This window comes from Melospiza georgiana, chromosome 5 (assembly GCF_028018845.1).
Source record: "Melospiza georgiana isolate bMelGeo1 chromosome 5, bMelGeo1.pri, whole genome shotgun sequence".
NCBI classification, from domain to species: domain Eukaryota; kingdom Metazoa; phylum Chordata; class Aves; order Passeriformes; family Passerellidae; genus Melospiza; species Melospiza georgiana.
In genome coordinates this window covers 30632080-30650437 of record NC_080434.1, presented here as the reverse complement: position 1 = coordinate 30650437, position 18358 = coordinate 30632080, and the positions used below count along the sequence as shown (strand labels likewise).

At 35.6% G+C, this 18358-nt stretch overlaps 1 protein-coding gene across 2 annotated transcripts in view; it reads left to right on the top strand.

Annotated features, from left to right (window-relative positions):
• Positions 1 to 18358, top strand: part of LRBA (LPS responsive beige-like anchor protein) — a 368385-nt gene that overhangs the window by 85209 nt on the left and 264818 nt on the right. For both annotated transcript variants that reach the window (XM_058024236.1, XM_058024237.1), the window contains 4 exons: positions 4346 to 4479; positions 12471 to 12549; positions 12810 to 12943; positions 15104 to 15165. In XM_058024236.1, the coding sequence (XP_057880219.1) occupies positions 4346 to 4479; positions 12471 to 12549; positions 12810 to 12943; positions 15104 to 15165 (409 nt within the window). The remainder of the gene's footprint in view (positions 1 to 4345; positions 4480 to 12470; positions 12550 to 12809; positions 12944 to 15103; positions 15166 to 18358) is intronic.

The following is an 18358-nucleotide window of genomic DNA, read 5'->3' as shown; positions in this document are numbered from 1 at the left end:
AGGACTGTCTTATCTGTGTACTCTTTAAAAGCAAGTGCCCTATTATTTAAGGGAAGTTGAAAGCACATTAATTTTTAAGACAGTTCTGACAAATTTACTTGATTTAATAATATGCTGAACACTTCATGTTTTCTATGCAGTTTATTTGCTACAGTATTTAAACTCAATTTTCCACCGTCTTGCATTGTTTATGCCAGTTACATTCATTTATCTTATTTTAATATATAAATAATCTTTCAAAGGAAGGACACAAAGGAACACTGGTAGCTAATGGGAAAATATTTCTTCGGAACACATTTGCAATTCCACCTAAATATTCAAAGAAAATATCGAGGAAGGAAAAAATGTAGGAATTTCAGAATGCAAATAAAGAAACATGACCAATGTTTATGCTTCAAAATTCTCAGTTTGTTTTTCCAGTATGTGGTAAATATGAATATTTGTACGTGATTGCTGAGCTGTACTTTCATACCTTTGAGGAAGGCCTGGAAGTGGAAACTCCTAAAGCAAATCCTGCAGCTGTAACATTGGTCAGTTGCCCTGTTGAAAGGGAAGACATCCCTGGCAATAAATGTTAACATTACCAGTGCTGCAGCAGTGCACTGCTAGAAAGTCAGTATGTCAGGATACTTGGGTGTTTTGGTTTGTGGTTCTTGGCCTCCTTCAAGGATTTTTGCATCAGAAGGCCATGGCAACTGACCAGAAGACCAGGAAAATTTACAATTTGAGGTTTTCTTGCATCATGGTTTTAAACAGTTTCCAGCACTTCTTTTGGCTGTGTGCATCAGATTGACACAGCAAGGGACCTTCTTTCCTCCAGCAGACATACTGTTTATTTTATTTTGGCCCAAAAATAGCAATAATTTCAGTTGACTGTTCCAGATCACTATCTATAATCAATTCTGTTCAGAAGTAGTCTGAGCTCTATGGTGAGATGTTCAAAGCCTCTCTTTTCTTTTAAGGGTACAAAGTCCAACAGGACCTTTTTGCTGTTGAATTTATGAAGTAGATTTGTTGAAGTCTTATTCTTTAGGTAAAAGCTAGAGGCTCTGTTTCAGTGGGGTATAGTAACTAATGTGTATCTCTCGGAAAGGTTTGTGAGAGTCGGTGTCTCTTGTTTGAAGCATGCAGTGATACTGGAATACTCAGGCATTTCCCTGTGTCCTGTTTATGAGGTAGCACATTCTCTTACATTTCAAAGTCTGATACCTGTAGTCATTCATTTTTATCCCTTGAATCAAAGCAATAGGAATGATATTGGGTAATTAAAAAATTAATAAAAGCAACAGTTCTTCTTTACAGCTGTGAATAGAATAAGTGCCAGATTTCTGTTGCTGGTAATCTGAGTATGTTTCTTGTAGTGAATGCCATTGCTAGATGCTGAAAATTATACTGGAAGTGGGTGTTAGAATATAGCTCCTTTTTTAATATACTAAAGTACTACTTTAGTATACTTTTAGTATACTTTTTAGAATACTTCATGCAAAGTGAGTTCCTGAAGGTTAGAGTAGCAACTATACATGTATTCCCAAACATGTAGTTTGGAAGGTGAGGAGATAGACAAAAGATCTGAAAAAGCAGAAGGGACTGTTCTGGTCATTTACTGCTGTCTGTTGCAGTTCAGGGGGAAAACCTCAAAAAAGTCTTAGTTCCTTAGTTCCTTTGCTTGAATGCACCTCTCCTTGGGTAGCAGTAGAGACTCTGACAACTTGCTGAAACTACTCCCTCAGTGCAGCTCCCCTTCAGCTGCAAGGTCAGGAGGAGTTTTTTCAGGAAGGAATGATAATCTGTACTGTTGTGCCAGGAGACTGTGGGAGCTGGGATTTCTTTTGCCTGCCCTCATTGCTGGCTGCAGATGGGCACTGCTAAGGAAACAGCTCTGTCTGCACACGGCCATCCCTGCGCCAGGCCCGGCATCCTTGCTCCTGTGCAGTTCCAGAGCTGTCGCTTGCCCTGTGAGGAGCTGCTTTTAGTAGTGCTGAAGCTCTTCTAAAACTCCTTCTCAGTGCTTCCAGCATGTTCATTTCTTGATTTTCATCTGTAATAGGTCTTTTCTAATATTGAATTTGGTCAAAATTATGCTGTGTATGTATTTTTTTTTAAGGTGTGGTTCTGGTGTGTTCTTTATGACTTAAATACCACCTGTTTTGTAGTTCCTGGGGCTCTTAGTAGAGTCAGAGAGTAAAACCAGAACATTCATAGGCATTCAGAGGACACACCCACTCTGATGTTTTTGAGAGAATTCTGATTGACTATTTGCCCAGGAAACAGAAAGCTCCTCTAAAGGACTTACTTTTACTCTCAAGGTTATTTGATGTTTTCCAATTAAAAATTATTTACATGAATTATATGTTTTTTAACAGACACAACCTATATGTGCACAACTTCCATCTATATGTGCACCAAAATTTGTCGCTAAACATTCTCCTAAATCAAATATATTATATCCAATATAATTGTGTCTATATTACTTAACAGCAAAAGGATGATTATTTCTGTAACTTGGTGTGCAAAGAAATTTTTCCAGATCATGCACCAAGGTCTTATGGAGTCCACCTGAATAGACACATGAGAAGTTATAAATTTTTAGATTTAATATTATTGATTAGTATTTGTTGCATTGGATATCTGTACAGTGAAAGGACTTAAAAGGAATATACCTGGGCTTCAGTGCTGAATTGTGAAGATTGGAAAAATGTCCCAAAGTTTACTGTACGTGGGTGCATTTGTACTCTGTAAACTTGTATTCATTTCCTAACCTCTTCCAGGGGTTTGTATGTGTTATGTGGAACAGTAGGAGCAATTCCCAGGCAGTGAATGTCACAGAATCTTGAGTGAGAGACCCTCTTCTTATACCTGCATGGTGCAAAATTAATTGGTAACGTGACAACAATTCTAAAAGCACTCTAAATATATGACCTATTTCTTAGCCCATTGTTCATGTTTCAGGGAAACAGACATGAACATACGAGCAAAATTCATGGTTTAGGCACAATATTTGACTTGGGGCTCAGGTGTTGTTGCTTCTATTTTTTTAGTGACTAGTTAACATTAGCAGTCACCCCTATAATGATATGACATGTACTGCCTCCAAGTATGGTGCCTGCCTACTCTGGCCATTGAGGAGGGCTGATTTAATCTGTAACATAGGCTAGCTTCTGTGACATCCTTTGACATCCTGTGACTGAAGAAGGAACTCAAATACAGTCCTCCTTTCCCCATTCATCAAGAACTGTTTTAGAAATATTTGAAAGAACTTCTTTGGTTGTTCTCACACCTGAATTTAGGTCAAGTTTCTGAGTTACTTTATTTAGAAAATGAATATTTTAAAGCTATTAAGGGAATACTTTCAGTGTGTAGTTGTATTACTGTCAACAAAAGATGTGATTAAATAAATTGAATGTTGAAGATCTTCAGCTTATGGTTAACACCAGGTAATTAAAAGTAAGAGCTGCAGTGGGAGTACATTATATATCAGCTGTACTCTTTACCTCATTAGCTGGGTTTTGCATGTTTATGGAGCTAACTTGCAATTAAAAATGCCTTTAACGTATGCTTAACAAGGCCTTTTAGGTATTTAGAATGAAGTACTACAATTTAATTGAAATTGGTATAGCATAAATATGTGTCTTTGTAACGTGTCAGATAAATTTCCATGCCTAACTTGTCACTTTGTGTCTTTTCCTCTGATGTAGTCTTTAATGCTGACTATAAGGCCTGACATTTAGCTTGTATAAAATATGGAGGTTCTCTCTTAACTCCAAGGAATGTTTTGATTTGTTATATAAATAAAACTTGATTGGCAAGATATACTTTAATTCATGCCTTAGCTGTATTTTTTATATGTGTGAGCATGAGTATGTGCCTGCAGATGTGTTAGGATGTTTTTAGCTATGGTATGACCTTCTTCAGTCAGTCTTGTGTTCTGCATTAGAATACCTGGAGTAGAAGACTGTCAATGCATCCTTCAGAGTTGATAATTCACCTTGAATTTGAATACTGCCACATCTTTTGTAAATAGTTGCCTGAAGTTTAAAGCCAAATCTTGGGCAAACTGAGGTGCAAAGAAAAGCCTTGTTGCTGAACCCTTATCCTGGTGATCTTCTAACTTTGTGCTTTTGGTCAGAGGTTCTGTGGAAGTGGATGAGATATTAAAGTGTAGCATAAAAAAAGTGTACCATCAACAAATGAAGTGTCCTCAGGTTAAGATGATTGAAAAATAAAGTAGGGAAGCAAAGGAATTTTGCAGGAGATGGTAGTGCAAGTGCTAGATGCATATAAAAGGATCAGGGAAGCGTGAGCCTTCACATACAGTATAATTTACTGACTTTTTATCTTCACCTAGGAGTGTTGTTGTACCAACGAAGAAATCAAGCATTTCCTCTTCTACAGCTGCTATTGGTGCTCCTACAAATGCTGTCAGTGTGGTTTCTTCTTTAGATTCAGCCCAAGCCCCAGATTTGTCAGGAGAATCTCCTGGTAAGTAAGGGTTAAATTAAACAACCTTAATGCAAACACTTTTTTCTGTTGCTTCTATTTCCATCCATTCACTCTGATTACAAATAAAATAAAGAAAAAATTACAAAAATAGTACTGTATTAGAAAAAAACCCTAATGTTGCAACAAATGGAACTGTCTGAGCAATATTTGTCTTAATTTCAAGATTTCTCACTGTTTTGATAGAGCAATCATACTGTATTAACTTGTATGTAGTATAAAGATGGTGTATTCTAAAGACTATTTTTTATTACAAATTAGTAAAGTGTAAGCTTATTTATAAATTCTGGGATGTTTGACCAAGTATATGTGTTAGTGCTAAGTAGAACTGGAAATTATAATCAAGTGTTTCCAATAGCTTTAGCCTGAGATCAGATTCAGTGTTGATGCTAAACCAATTGCTTTGGACAGTTTTTTCAGTGGGGACAAAATGGAGTAGGTTGTTTATAAGCAAGTGTTCCTTTGAACCCTTGGTCTCTCTGGTTGTTCTGTGTGAGATAAATGATGTTTAACCTTAAATGATATGTCAAAGCCATGCTTTTCCACTTAGCCATGTCTGAATCACAAGGCTGTGTAGGATCTTTGTGCCCATGAAGTTTGACTTCAAGACTTAGAAGACTTGGATCTTAATCAAGGAAATCTCAAGCTGTGCCTGATTGCTGGTAGTTTTTTCAATGTTTGAGTTTCTTGCTTCCTGGTTTTGTGAATTTACATCCAAACTGCAAGAACTGGGGAAAAAAATGTGGTCTGTTACCGTGTCCTCTCTACTTGTGTGTCTGGAAGGTATTTATTCTCAAATTCAACTGCCCATTCCATTTCTTGGGAGAATCAAAAAGGTATTGTCCCAGTAATTTTAAAGGAAAAGAAGAGCTATTGAAATATAGTATGTTCTTACTTTTTGAGAAAGGGACAATCCATTGCCACCAAAACTGCAGGAGGTAGCATTATATTAGTGTAGAAGTAGTATTTGAAGTAGTGGAATTAGCTGTATTTTGAAATGTCACAGTTCTTTGGGGAAGATCGGCTCTGAGCAGCTAATCTGTTTTAAAAATAGTGAAATGTCACCTACATTAAAATTGTTTAAAATAATTCCTAATTTGCTAAAGTCTGACTGAGTAACCTGGCTTCATTGTAGGCTCAATTATTACTATTTCTGAAGTAGGTATTCACTTGCTTTTAATAAAAACAAAACAGATGAACATTGAATTTCATATTTAGTCATCTTTTAGGAATGTATAGAGGAAAAAAATAAGTGTTCCTGGGCCTGTAGAGTGTATGAGAAATCCAGACAATAAACAATACTAATGCAGTTTGTAACTGTGTGACTTCCATCATGTCTGGAAGTTTTGGCAAAAATTGGACATGTAATCTGAACTGATATGCATAAAAAGAAACTAATCAGGATTAAAAATAGACATGTTTAGATTGGCAATATAATTAATTAAAAGAAAAAGTAAAGGCATAAATGAAATCATGCCCTAAACAGATTAAAACATGAGACAGTTTCTTTTTTCCTTTGTAAAATCATGGCATGGAAACAAAAATCTTGCAGAGTTGGAGTGGTTTACATTTTGTGTTGCTCATGTAAATTGTACACATTTCAGTTTGAAATCAAATTCTCTATAAGGCCTTAATTTGTTTTTTATTAGAAGATGGAAGTAGTAATAAGCAAGCTTCCTATAAAACAAAAATATAATTAATACAGTTTTAATCTGAGTACAAATCACATATTCTTTCACTAATTTTTAGTTTCATGCAACAGAGAATCTACATTGTTCTCATTTTTTCCAGCCACCACTCATTATAAGTCTGTTAACTTTTGCAATTAAGAAATAAATTAAACCTCTTTTTAAAAAAAGTGCTGAGATTAGGTAGGGGCTTATGTAGTAAATATAAATTTGGGGCTAATTCATGTTTGATATGGAGGCTGTTAAACATTTTTCCTATATTAAAAACCACATCTCATGTTTTTTTAAAGTGAGTTTTATATACATTTGTTTGATACATATAAAAATTGATAACATATATAATTATATACTATATATACAAATAATAATTTATATAAATTATATAGATAATTTATTTTTATATAATATATAGCATGTAAAATATATGAACACAATGCTTTATGATGAAGATTTGAGCAGATTTAGTGTAAAACGGGTGAAAGTGGTATGTAGACATTGAAATAGGATTAAATAGCAGGTGATAGTGTTCTAATAGTAATGTGTAGAAGTACTTAGTTTGGGAATAAATGTTCCATAGTATGTGATCATCCTCCACCTGTAGATGTGATGGCAGAATTGCTTGTTCAAGGGAGGATTTGTGTTGAAACATCACTCTGTGTGGTTCCAGATGCCTCCATTGCCATTTGTGTGTACTCAGAATTCATCAGTCTCCTTCCCAATATTTTCTCCTGGAGTTTGCAACCTGACTGTAGCTCATGGGTTGTGAGCATCTCAGATATTTGATGCTTAGGTGCTCCCATATCACATGGAGTGTGACAGATCTTGGCCTATCAAATACAGTGTGTTGATGGATTGGAAAGAACCATCCAAGCTCACTCTGTTCCTCTGATACTTCACAGGGGGGCAAAACATGTTTTGGCCTCAGACACTCTGGCCTTTTTGGGTTGTTGGTTTGCTGGAATCTTGGAATGACCAGAGAAGATAAACCTGGGGACCCACCCTGAGCTAATCATTGAATGCCTACTACCAAGGGTGGCATTGAACAAAAGAGCATTTTTGCTAGGAGTAATGTAAGAAGGGTGAATTCACTGGAGTTGTTCCTTGCTTGGGTTGTCTCTCAGGCTGAATGTGTGAAGTGACGCAGAGGTTTTACACATGCTGGGTTCAGGAAGAGCTACTGCTAAGACAACACTAATATTTGGACAGGCAGGACTTGGTAGAGCTGCCTGAGCTATTGTGAACGTGCCAGCAGGATGCCTGGATTTTTTTTTGTCAGTTTTCCTTTTAAATGTTTCCATAACAGTCACTGTGTTCTGAAGTGGTGAGAATTTTTTAAAATGTTTTGCAGTTTGCACTCCCACTGTTTTCTCTGATGCTCTGAGTTTCTGTTTATGTTCTTGCAGGATTTCACATGTGTTTTATTAATGCCCTTAATTCAGTCTTGAGGCTTTCACTATTTGGTTTCCAAATGGTTGTTCAAATATGATTTTTATGAAGAGGGGGTGTAAAAATTCTGAGGGAAGCAGGAATGAATTGTCTCTTGTCCTTACTGACATTCTGAATATAGAAAAATCCTGATAAGTTCTACTCAGTTTCTGTTGCCTGCCTCCTCCCCTTCTACTTGAAATTCTTTGAGTTTCACTTGTTTTCCCTCTGAGCCACACACAGTTAGTTACAGGATTTTTTCTTCTCTGGACAAGCTGTTCCCAAATTGTGAAGTTGTAAACAAGGCCATGTCAAAGGGTGAAGTGACAAAGGAAGTGAATGCTTGGAAGAAACACCAGGAAAAGCAGTAACAGCGGGTAAAAACAGAGTTGTGACTCCTGAATTCTAGTCCAGTACATAGGAAAATGTAAATTTTCTGCAGCAGTTGGCTTGTTTTGCAAAGATGAATGGTATTCATTGATTTTTGTACATAGGTGAAAATGAACTTGAAGTCATGCAATAAAATAAATTAACAGGAGACAAGCTGAAGTAAGAAAAATGATCATGAAGTGAGTTACCATCAGTGCAGGGGTTGTTCAAGCAATTCACTGGATTATAGTAATTATTTCAAAGAGAATTCCAACTTAACGGTGACAGTAGTTGAAGGCTAGTTACCAAAGCAGAATGACGCTTTAAAAAACCTCAGATCCTGATGATGTGCCATGGAAATGGCTTGATACTGTGTTAGTATAAAAACTGTTTTAAAGCTTCTTCTCTTAAGAGAAGTTTTCACCGTTGTTTGATAAAAATCTGTTTTGGTTTAGGCTACAGATGTGTTTATGTAACAGATCCCTTATATTAGCTTGTAAAACCTTTCATTGTAGTCTTGCATTGTGCACTTCCAGCCCTGGAATGAGCTCATTATTTTACTGGATACCTCTTCCACCAAGGGCACTGGTGCATTTATGTAGGGAAGGTCTGTTGTACAAAAATAAGAGATATGGTTATTTAATTCAGCTCTGGGGTTTTTTATGCTTCATCTCCATCTCCTCACAAACTAAATTATCATGTACTGCTTGTGCATTGCCAAGTGCACTTTGTAAGTGTGTATGCAAAAGGATGAGGATCTTGCACAAAGAGTTTTCTAACAATATTTTATTGCTTGAGACACTGTTTGTTTAGACCCTTGGGGACCTTGAATAAACAATAAGGTTTCACTGTGAGGGTGCTAGACAGATGATCTATTTGCATTTTCTTTTATGTTCTTGCAAATGTCTGTAAAACTGTCAGATTGAAGGAGCCAGTTTATCAGTGAAAGGATAAGGAAGAGATAAGTCAGTTTAGTTCCACATGTTTGAAGTAGCTACTGAACTTACCCACATGTGTGTTGTGGATGAAAATATGCTACTGAAGTATTTTCATTTTTTCTCTAAAAGCAGAAAAAAGGTGTAATAAAAAGCTACCCCTGAGTTGAATAAAAGTAAAAAATGTACCTTCACAAAACAAAATCTGCATGCAAAAATCACTATGCCTAATCCTATTGAAAGAACCCTGAAATTCTCTGCTGGGATAAATCTGAGATTCACCCCTTTTAGTGAAAAAATATCTGAGTTTGGAATGTGGTTTTAGGTGTTGATAAGAATGAAGAAATTCAGACCATAAATATCCTTATGTAATCTTCAAAAAGAATATCAGTTTATATAGATGGCTCCCTTATGCTTTGCTAAATTCAAATTACCAGTGCTTTTTCTGCTATGTGTATTTTAAAAAGTTGGTATTTTCTTAAAATTTCACAGTGTTTTACATTTGTACCTAATCTGTTTTGTGCAGGTTTTTTATATATCTTAAAGAAAAAATAATCATGTCCTGTGCTGTCAGTGATTTCCTTTACCTCTCACTCAAAGTATTTTTACCAGTTTTGTTGACAAAATGGAAAACTTAAAAAGCCCCAACCCATCCCAACAAAACAAACAACAATAAAGCCAAGTTACTGTAGGCTGAGTATGTTTCTTTACTAGCCTCGTGATGGCTATTAAGCCCTCTCATTGTACTTGCAGATGTTTCCTTTGATTTTATTTTTTCCCTAATTTTTTCCTTCAGTTATTTTGCTGACGGCCCAAATACTCCCCAGAATTATTTTTGTCTTGTTTAATTTAAAAAATCATGCCGTTGTGCTTCACTGTTAAGTCTTATTTTCTTCTGATAGTCTTTGCTTTAATAGGGTAGGAATTTGGTTGTATATAGTATTGACTATATAACCATACCCAGTGAGTGGTGGATTACTGGTGTCAGATTTTAGATGTGGTGAAACACATGTGAGCATTTCTTTATCAAGACATGCTGCTTCCACTGCCTGTATGTTGAGGACTGTCTTGTTTAGAAGGCTTTGTGTGCCATTTCAGTTTGGTACTGTGTTGGACTACCCAGAGCAGTGTGCTGGTTTCCATTTGTGGGTAGTGTGAGCCTATAAATCACCTTTTGGACTTCGGAGTATTTTCAAGTTAGAGGGACTTGTTAAATGAGAATAGGGATGTTGGGCTTTGGGGAGAAAGCTGGGTGTTCTAGTCAAATTATTTAAATAGAAAAATTCTCATGACAAATGACATTGTAGTTTTAAAGTCTTGATAAAAAATTAAAAGGGAAAGAAACTTGACAGCTACAAAATTATCTGACAAACCATTGAATCATGTGGCTTTGTTGCCTTATGTAGGCTTTGTTTTTCTGTGCAGGAGGTTGTGTTCTAATTTTCAGCACATCATTTGACAGATTTTTTGTTGGGAGTAGCCAAAATACTTTTTAGTTGTTTGACTAAACTAGCTGTTGAAAAAATGGAATTTTATCCATGAAAATATAGAGAACTTTTACAAAATCTTGCCATCACCTTGAAACTTACAGAAATATATATTTGATTAGTCTTTATTAGAAAAATTATGTAGGATACAGTGCCCAGAAGATTCACATTTCATTTTGCTTTCAGCTAACACTTTGTTCACCACTTTCTTATCCTTCATTCTGTATGACCCGCTCACTTTCATTCTGATTCTATCATACCTATACAGCAGTCAGCATAAGAGCTTCAGGTTGAATTTATGTAAAACACAAATGAATCACATTCACAAAGATATCTCCTATCTCTGAAGAAAGGAAAAGAAATGAGAGCAAAACTTTTCATGGTTATGATACTCTAATTTATTTTCTTAGTTCCTGTGCTGCCTTTGAAACAAGATTGGAGAAAACTACCTTCTCTGGATAGAAAAACAAAATCTCTCACCCACCAGAAACCTTTGATATTTTCTGGAGGAAGCTCTGTGTTGCCAGAGTTTTAGAGCAGAAGTTTGAAATTTGACTGAAGTAATAAATTCACTATCTCAGGGATCTATCTTAGCCATCTCTTTCTAAATCTGTTTCACTTGAGTCGAGTTGAAAATCTTTGAAAAGATTCAGTTGACACATTTTGGTAGATAGTTTCAAGATCTCAGCAGTTCATTTCCAGACAGGTTGCATTGAACTGAATTAACCGACTCCATTGTAGGTGGGGCCATCAGGAATTTTTCTATAGTTACAGTTCTAAGAAGGGTAACTTTTTTGCTAAGATAGGTGTGAGAATTAAAATGATTGGACTCTTTTTTTTCAGGCTTTTTTCCCTTTTCTTTTTCCCCCCCACTCCTTTCCAGCAGCATAAAAATCTGTAACTGGCAAGGTGAGAGGAAAGAGAATAGGACAGGGTCTCGGGGTGGAAAGAGATAGGATTGCAGATGGACTAGGAGCAGTCATGCTCCTGGGAAATGCACAGAAACCTGTCTGCTAAGATTCATTCCTCTCTATAGCTTGGAATGCAGTGTAAGATTTGTGAGTCACCATTCCTATCCTGGCAGAAAATATCTGTGAAGTCTCTGGCTGTCTGGCTTGCCCCCTGTTCATCATTGCTAATACCAATCCATACTGCAGTATGGGGAGGTTGTATTTCTCTATGTACTGAGCAGCAGAATTTAATATTTACAGATTCCTCCTGTGCTGATGAGAGCCATGTAGTGTCAATTTGACATAACACAACTGCTTTTTTTTCTGTAAGTGTAGGATACGTAAATGACCCAGTCTTCCCTATCAGCCTTTGAATAATTGATGTGGCAAAGTTAATAACTCATAAATGAGGTTATACCACTGCCATCATGCTAATGACACCGGCAGTGCAATGGAAAATTTTATCATAGCTGCCTCTGTCAGAGTCTCAGTTTTGCAAAAATTTAAGCCTGGCTGTTGAAAATACCCACTCATTGTTTTCTGCATGATTTTGACGCCAATATATATTTTAATTTCAGACAAAAATATTAAGAGTTTTCTGTGCAAGTTACTTGAAATTAGGTGAACACTAACCAAAATAGATGGTTTTAAAACATTACCATTTGGCTGTATATAATTATATATTGGTATTGTTATATGTATTAGCATATTATAGCCATATTAAAGGTGTAAAACATTGTTTGTATTCATTTGTAGGGTTTTAAGTGTTACTAGATTTGTTCAGAGAAGGTCCTGATTTATAAGACCAGAAGGAATCACTGCAGCCTAATCTGACTTCATTCACAAAACAAACTACAATGCTTCCTTGAATTAATTTCTGTATGTGCTAAAGCAACATTTAAAAAACTTGCCATGGCATTCCTGATAAATATGAATTCAAGTAATTAGGGCTTCTATGGAAAAAAATATTTGAGGTACAAAGTGGTGAATGGAGTTCACCTTGTCCTCACACTTGAAAACCGTGGTTTCTGAGAACTTAAAGCTTTAGTTTCTGGTCTGCTTTTCTAATCTCTGGAATGTTTTCTTATATAATTTGTTTATTATTACTTTCTCTTGTAGGAAGGGGATCATCTAATTCAAAATTGCCATCTGTTCCTGCAGTTTCTTCAGTGCCTGAGGATTCTGTCTCCAAAATGAGGTAACTTCTCCAATTGATCTGAACAGCTGTGTTGCAGCTCATGTTATTGATATTACAGTTGGTATTCTGATACCACATAACTTAAGAATGTCTTTTGCTGATTTTCAATAACTAATGAAGGTTTGGGAAAATACTGAGTGTTGCATTAATTCCTTCTTATACATGTATATCACTTAAGCATTGTCAAAATCTATATTCCTTTTTACAAAATTCCAGTAACTTCCTTCTTTTATTGCTAATCACGTGTATTTATTTACTAGCATTACAGACAGGCTTGAGCATGCTTTGGAAAAAGCTGCCCCACTGCTGAGAGAGATTTTTGTGGATTTTGCTCCCTTTCTTTCTCGGACTCTTTTGGGCAGCCATGGGCAGGAGTTGCTGATAGAAGGTACAAGTAAGTTTCCATTTAAAAAAGGGGGGTTTGTGTTCTTTGTTGCCTTGGAGACTGAAAATTTCTTTATTTAGGAACTTTCTTCTTGACTTCCCAAACAGTGCTGTCCACTGGATTTCACTGCCTCTTGTTTCGTCTGTCTTTAACCTTCTGAGGTCATTGTCACTGACTCCTCATCTTTGCCATCTCGGCTACCTCTTTGTGTCCATCTTCCTTTGTTTTCCAACTCTCCTGGCCATTTGTCCCTTAGAAGCTGTTGTATAAGATGTGTTTTGAGAGCTTTAAGAGAAATTTTGGTGTCAAGGTCAACTCTGATACACAGTAAAGTGTATAGTGTAGCGAGTTGGGTACAAGACCTGTCACTTTTACTGGGGTGTTGGAACTGGAGTGTTCTTGAGAACTGTGTCAGTGGAGTGTGTTCTGCTGTCTCTCTCACACGTGAGTCTGCTCCTGGCTTTTTGGTTTCTTATTGGAAGGGAGTCATACAGGTAAGAGGAATCCTTGTCAGTATGGAGGAGGATTCTCTGGCACATCTGAGAAGATGGGGATTCCTGTGCACAGCCGTGATCATGGCTCTTCCTGGTGGAAGATTGGCATGACATGGTCGAGATTGACATGATGACGTTTTCTTTCTACTGGTGGGTTTCTCTCTGCTTAAAAATGAGGCTCAGTTCTGCAATGCAGACATTAATGTCCTCAATTAAAAAAATTGTGTATATTGGAAGACTGAATTTAGCAGTGCAACACCAGTTCTTCAATTTTCTCAAAATTTGACTGTGTCACATGAATTGCTTTGTCCACTACTTTTCAGAGTGAAATTTTCAGGTTTTGTCCTGTTGAAGATGTGACAAGAAGAGCTTGTTGCAGCTTCCAGTGATAGGTGCACTCATGATAGAGTCCCTTGGTTGCTTAACCTGAGCTGTGTTTGCACTGACAGATCTACTTTCTTCCTAGGGAATTAAAGTTCTTTTAAAAACATTTTTGAAACTACTTGTTTCTTGGATTAGGACAGTCATCCTATTTGAAGGGCTGAATATGAGCATTGTCAGAAACACAATTAGAGTATCAAACACTGCTAAGTGTTTCACTGAGGACTGCTGATATCAAAATTGAGACTTCATTAAATTTCACAAATTAAAGTTGTTTAGTTTGGGAGTTTAGCTTGCTACCATTTGAGGTAAGAAGAAATGGAAGGAAGAAATGTATGAATCACTTTCTTTGAGACTCGAAAAGATGGGATTCTGCTTTGTTTATGCATTTGGACATCATTTTAGCTGATAAACATTTTAATAGAAGCTGTCTTGTGAACAAATTTATTTCATTCATTTAATAAGAAGAAGAACCAGAAAAGCAGTTTTTCTCAAAGCTTTATTTTTGAAGATAAAAGAGAATCTGGTTCAAAGTATTTTGATTGTAATATAGTTATATAGATGGATAGGTGAGTATTGCATAAATTGGATGAGCAAAGAAAAAGCAAGATAATCACTGGCAGTGTATGAACTGTCTGGACAAAAATGAACACATGAAACCAATTTTTGGTTCTAAACCCCAGTTATGGACAAACCTGACCCAAAATGTGAACACAAATAATAATACTCAAATTAGTTTGTAAAAAACTGAAAATATATAATAGGTTACTGCTTGCACTTCTGCTTAGGTTTAGTGTGGGGTTAAGGGTCAAAGTACTAATAAGAGTGTTTGGGATGTCTGCTGCCATGAAACAAAATGGAAACTTGATTGATAGCTGGGGGCTGAAAGGAGAACGCGTCATGGAGAAAGGAGAGGTCATAAAGCCATTTCCCTTCTCTGCATATATAATGACCCAATCCTTCGAGAAATAGCAAAATGTAGATACAGTGGATTAATATAACATATGTTAACCACACTTCTGATCATTTTGACATACAAACATTTATGAAACTGAGTAATGGGGGTAAGAATTACCATTAGCTGCTTCTTTTAGATGGAAGGCATGGAATTTATGATTTCCCTCTCACATACGTACTTTTATTTTGTGCTGATAAAGTACAAAATTGAACTGGAAGGGGCATGAAAATTTCAGCTTTCTTTTGTTTGTCAAATCTATTGCACTTCAAAACAGTTTGTGTTAATAGCTGGTATCATAAGAGCATGCATTTATGTATAATTTTTTTCCTTTTGTAGGTCTTGTGTGCATGAAATCAAGCAGTTCAGTTGTGGAGCTGGTGATGCTCCTTTGCTCTCAGGTGAGGTTTAAGTAATAATGTCTGAAATTGATCTCTCTGAACACAATGGAAATTACAGATGAAATTTTACTCTAAATTTTACTTTTAATTTAGCTTCATGTGTAATAGGTTAAAAGAGAATGTACAAAGCCTTTTGATTAAAAAAATAGTAATTCTGTCTATTCAAGTGGGTTTTTGTTTCCTTGCTGTTGAGCATTTACATAACCTTGAAGATGGTGTGCCTACATAATTCTGTGCTGTCATTTTTGTAAGATAAGATAGGATCAATATAATATTAAAGTTAAAGAAACTGATTGATTCCTGCATCTTGACATGCTGAATCCTCTGGGATAAATAGAATTTTTCCTGTTGTGTAGAGGTTATGAAATGAGTGATAAATACTTTAAAAACCCTGTCATTCCTAATTGATTTGACAAGTACTAAGGATTTGAGAAAAATTTAAGAAAGCAACCCTGGTTGTCATCAGTTTGGGACATTCTACATTCCTAAAGGCAAACTGATTTTAGATATGTAAGAACTTGAGAGCTGCCTGTTTCTGTGGTTCAAAAAACAGAGCCTAAGGAACTTTCTTAAAATTATGTATGCTTTATTAATTGGATTTTTTGGGGGGTTTCTTGCCTTTTTTTTTTTTTTTTTTGTAATTAAATGGAAGACTGTTTTTATTGAGCCTTTCTTTTGGTGCCTTAAAATTATACCTTTCTGGTAGTAAATTCCCCTACTTAAAACTTTAAAATAGCCTTTTTTAATGGGAATGGTATTGGTCTAGAGGTCAAGGGTTCTGACCCATTTCAGAACCTTTGACCTTCATTTACAACCCCTATGGTTTGCTTGCCTGACGAATAAGGATAATGCAAAATTAATGTTTCTTCACATCGATTTATTCGTTTTAGTGCCTATATTGCCAAATTTATTTAGAGTGTGCTGATAGACATTTCATGAATACAAATGAAAGAATCATAGAAGGTGTGAAAAATCGATAGTCTACGTTGTCAATAAAGTGCAATAAGAACAATTACTTCTGGAGATTACACCTAATAGATTTTACAATGAACTAGTGAAGAGTAGTTATGTTTTCCAGTGAGGTTATTATTAATGAATGTAACCAGAACTTTGCTCATCTAGTTTTCCATCTTCCTCAGGAAATATGGTATCATTTTACCCTGAAAGGAATTTAATATTCCTTATGGAACTTTTGGAATTTAGACATTATTTTACATACGGCAGTACTGGAAGTGAACATAGTTCACAACTTCTAGAATATGAACTTGCAGCTGATTTAAATTATAAAAGAATCTTTGCTGCTGAGAAATCTATATAACAAATTTTGCTGTTCATTCAGGAATATGTTAAAGTAAAAACTAATCCAAGTATTAAATATGTGTCTTACAACTGGTATTGCCATTTAGAAAAATTAGTTTTTGGTATCCATGCTACTTGTATCAATAATTAGTGCTTGACCTTTCCCCTTTTTTTGGGTAAGGTAATCTAATCTTTCTTAAAATCATGTTGTGCTCTGTACTGTACGTCACTTGTTTGGTTTTGGGAAGTGGAAAGGATAAGGAATAAATGACGTGCTCTAATGCACCTATTTGTCATATGTGTCACAATGCCACTTAATGCTAATCTAATCAAATTGAAGCTACCGTGATTGCTTGGCAGTGCAAGTTGCACAGGCTGAGGTGCTTCTTTGTGGAGTAGTGGAAATAAACCAATAAAGTCACAAAGACCTCAAAGTCTTTTTAAAGTTACATAGCAGCTGTAATTTTTGGCAGAATATGAAAAATGATGTGAGAAATGAATCTAAAATTAGCTCCAGATGTATACAGATTGTTCTGGGGTGATAATTACATTTTTCACTTTGAATTTTCCTAATTCAAAGAGGTCAGCATGGCAATCACAGAAGTGATTTATTTTGTTAAGAAGTGAACTGTCTTTTGCTACATGAAAGCTTGAGAGATATGAAATTGAATTTCAAGCCGACATTTTACAGATACTGGGAGGAGATGGGGTTGAGCTTGATTGATTTTTTTCCTGTTTTTTCCCCTTCTTTTTATTTTCTTTTTTTCCCCTGCAAGATAGGGTGGGAAATGAAGTGATATCCTTTTGCTAAAATTTTAATTAATTTTTAAGAGGAGATGGAGAGGTTGCAGTGCCAAAGATCAAAAGATCAGGTCAAAAACCAGTTTTTAATCACATAAATAATGTGGCATAGTTATGAAGTAAGTATCTGCAAATTTGATTTAAAACTTCACAAATTTGTCAGCTATCGTTTTATGAAATTGAAAGATGGCTCTGATTAATCTTTGGTGTTTTTTATGGTAACATCTTCTCAAAATTAATTTTAAACATTGTAGATACGATGTAAATACTTGGATTGTTTTTCTGAAGCACCTGACATTTTTCTGATGTTCATTTAGATCTGTGGCTGAATTATATTTCTCTTCTGCAGAAGTGGAAAATGGAATAATAATATCCTACCATGTTTTTTTCATAAAATTTTGAAAATACAGCCCTTTAATGGGTGAAGTAATTTTTAAAAAAATTCAAGATGTACAATTCCCTGAAACTATTTGTGACACCTGGTTAATTTCTTTTCTCGTTTAAAACTCATATATTTAGGCATATTGAAAAAGACCCTTATTTCATGTTTTTGTGTTTGCATGTTGATATATTGCTTTCTGTTTAACACAAGGTAAAAAGAGAAACAGGTGGTTTGAGACACAGACAAAAGGCTTTTTCTAAGACAAAAACAGTTGTGTTTTTTGATAGACACACTACATTTTGAGACGTGTCTGTGTGTGTGTACTTACATTTCTATAAATCTATCAAAACATAAAGAATCCTTCATTTAATGTTACTGCAAAGTGTTCCTGCTTATTTGACATTAATATCATTTTTGAAGGAATTGACGTTGCATTCAAGGCCACTTTATAAAAGCGTAGTGTTGCTCATCCTAATTCAGTCTGACACACATTCCAATAACACTACCTCCCTTCTAGGGTTTAAAGCTAAATTTATGGCTGAGCATTGTGAAGTGCATCATTTAAAAATGGTTTCAACCCAAAACATCTAATAAATAAATAATGTGTATGGCTACTCAGTAGCAGACTTTCCAGACTAGAAATCATTCCATCGGATACTCAACAGTCCACTATCGGAGAGGGCTGTCAGATAAATCTTATAGTAGCTGCAT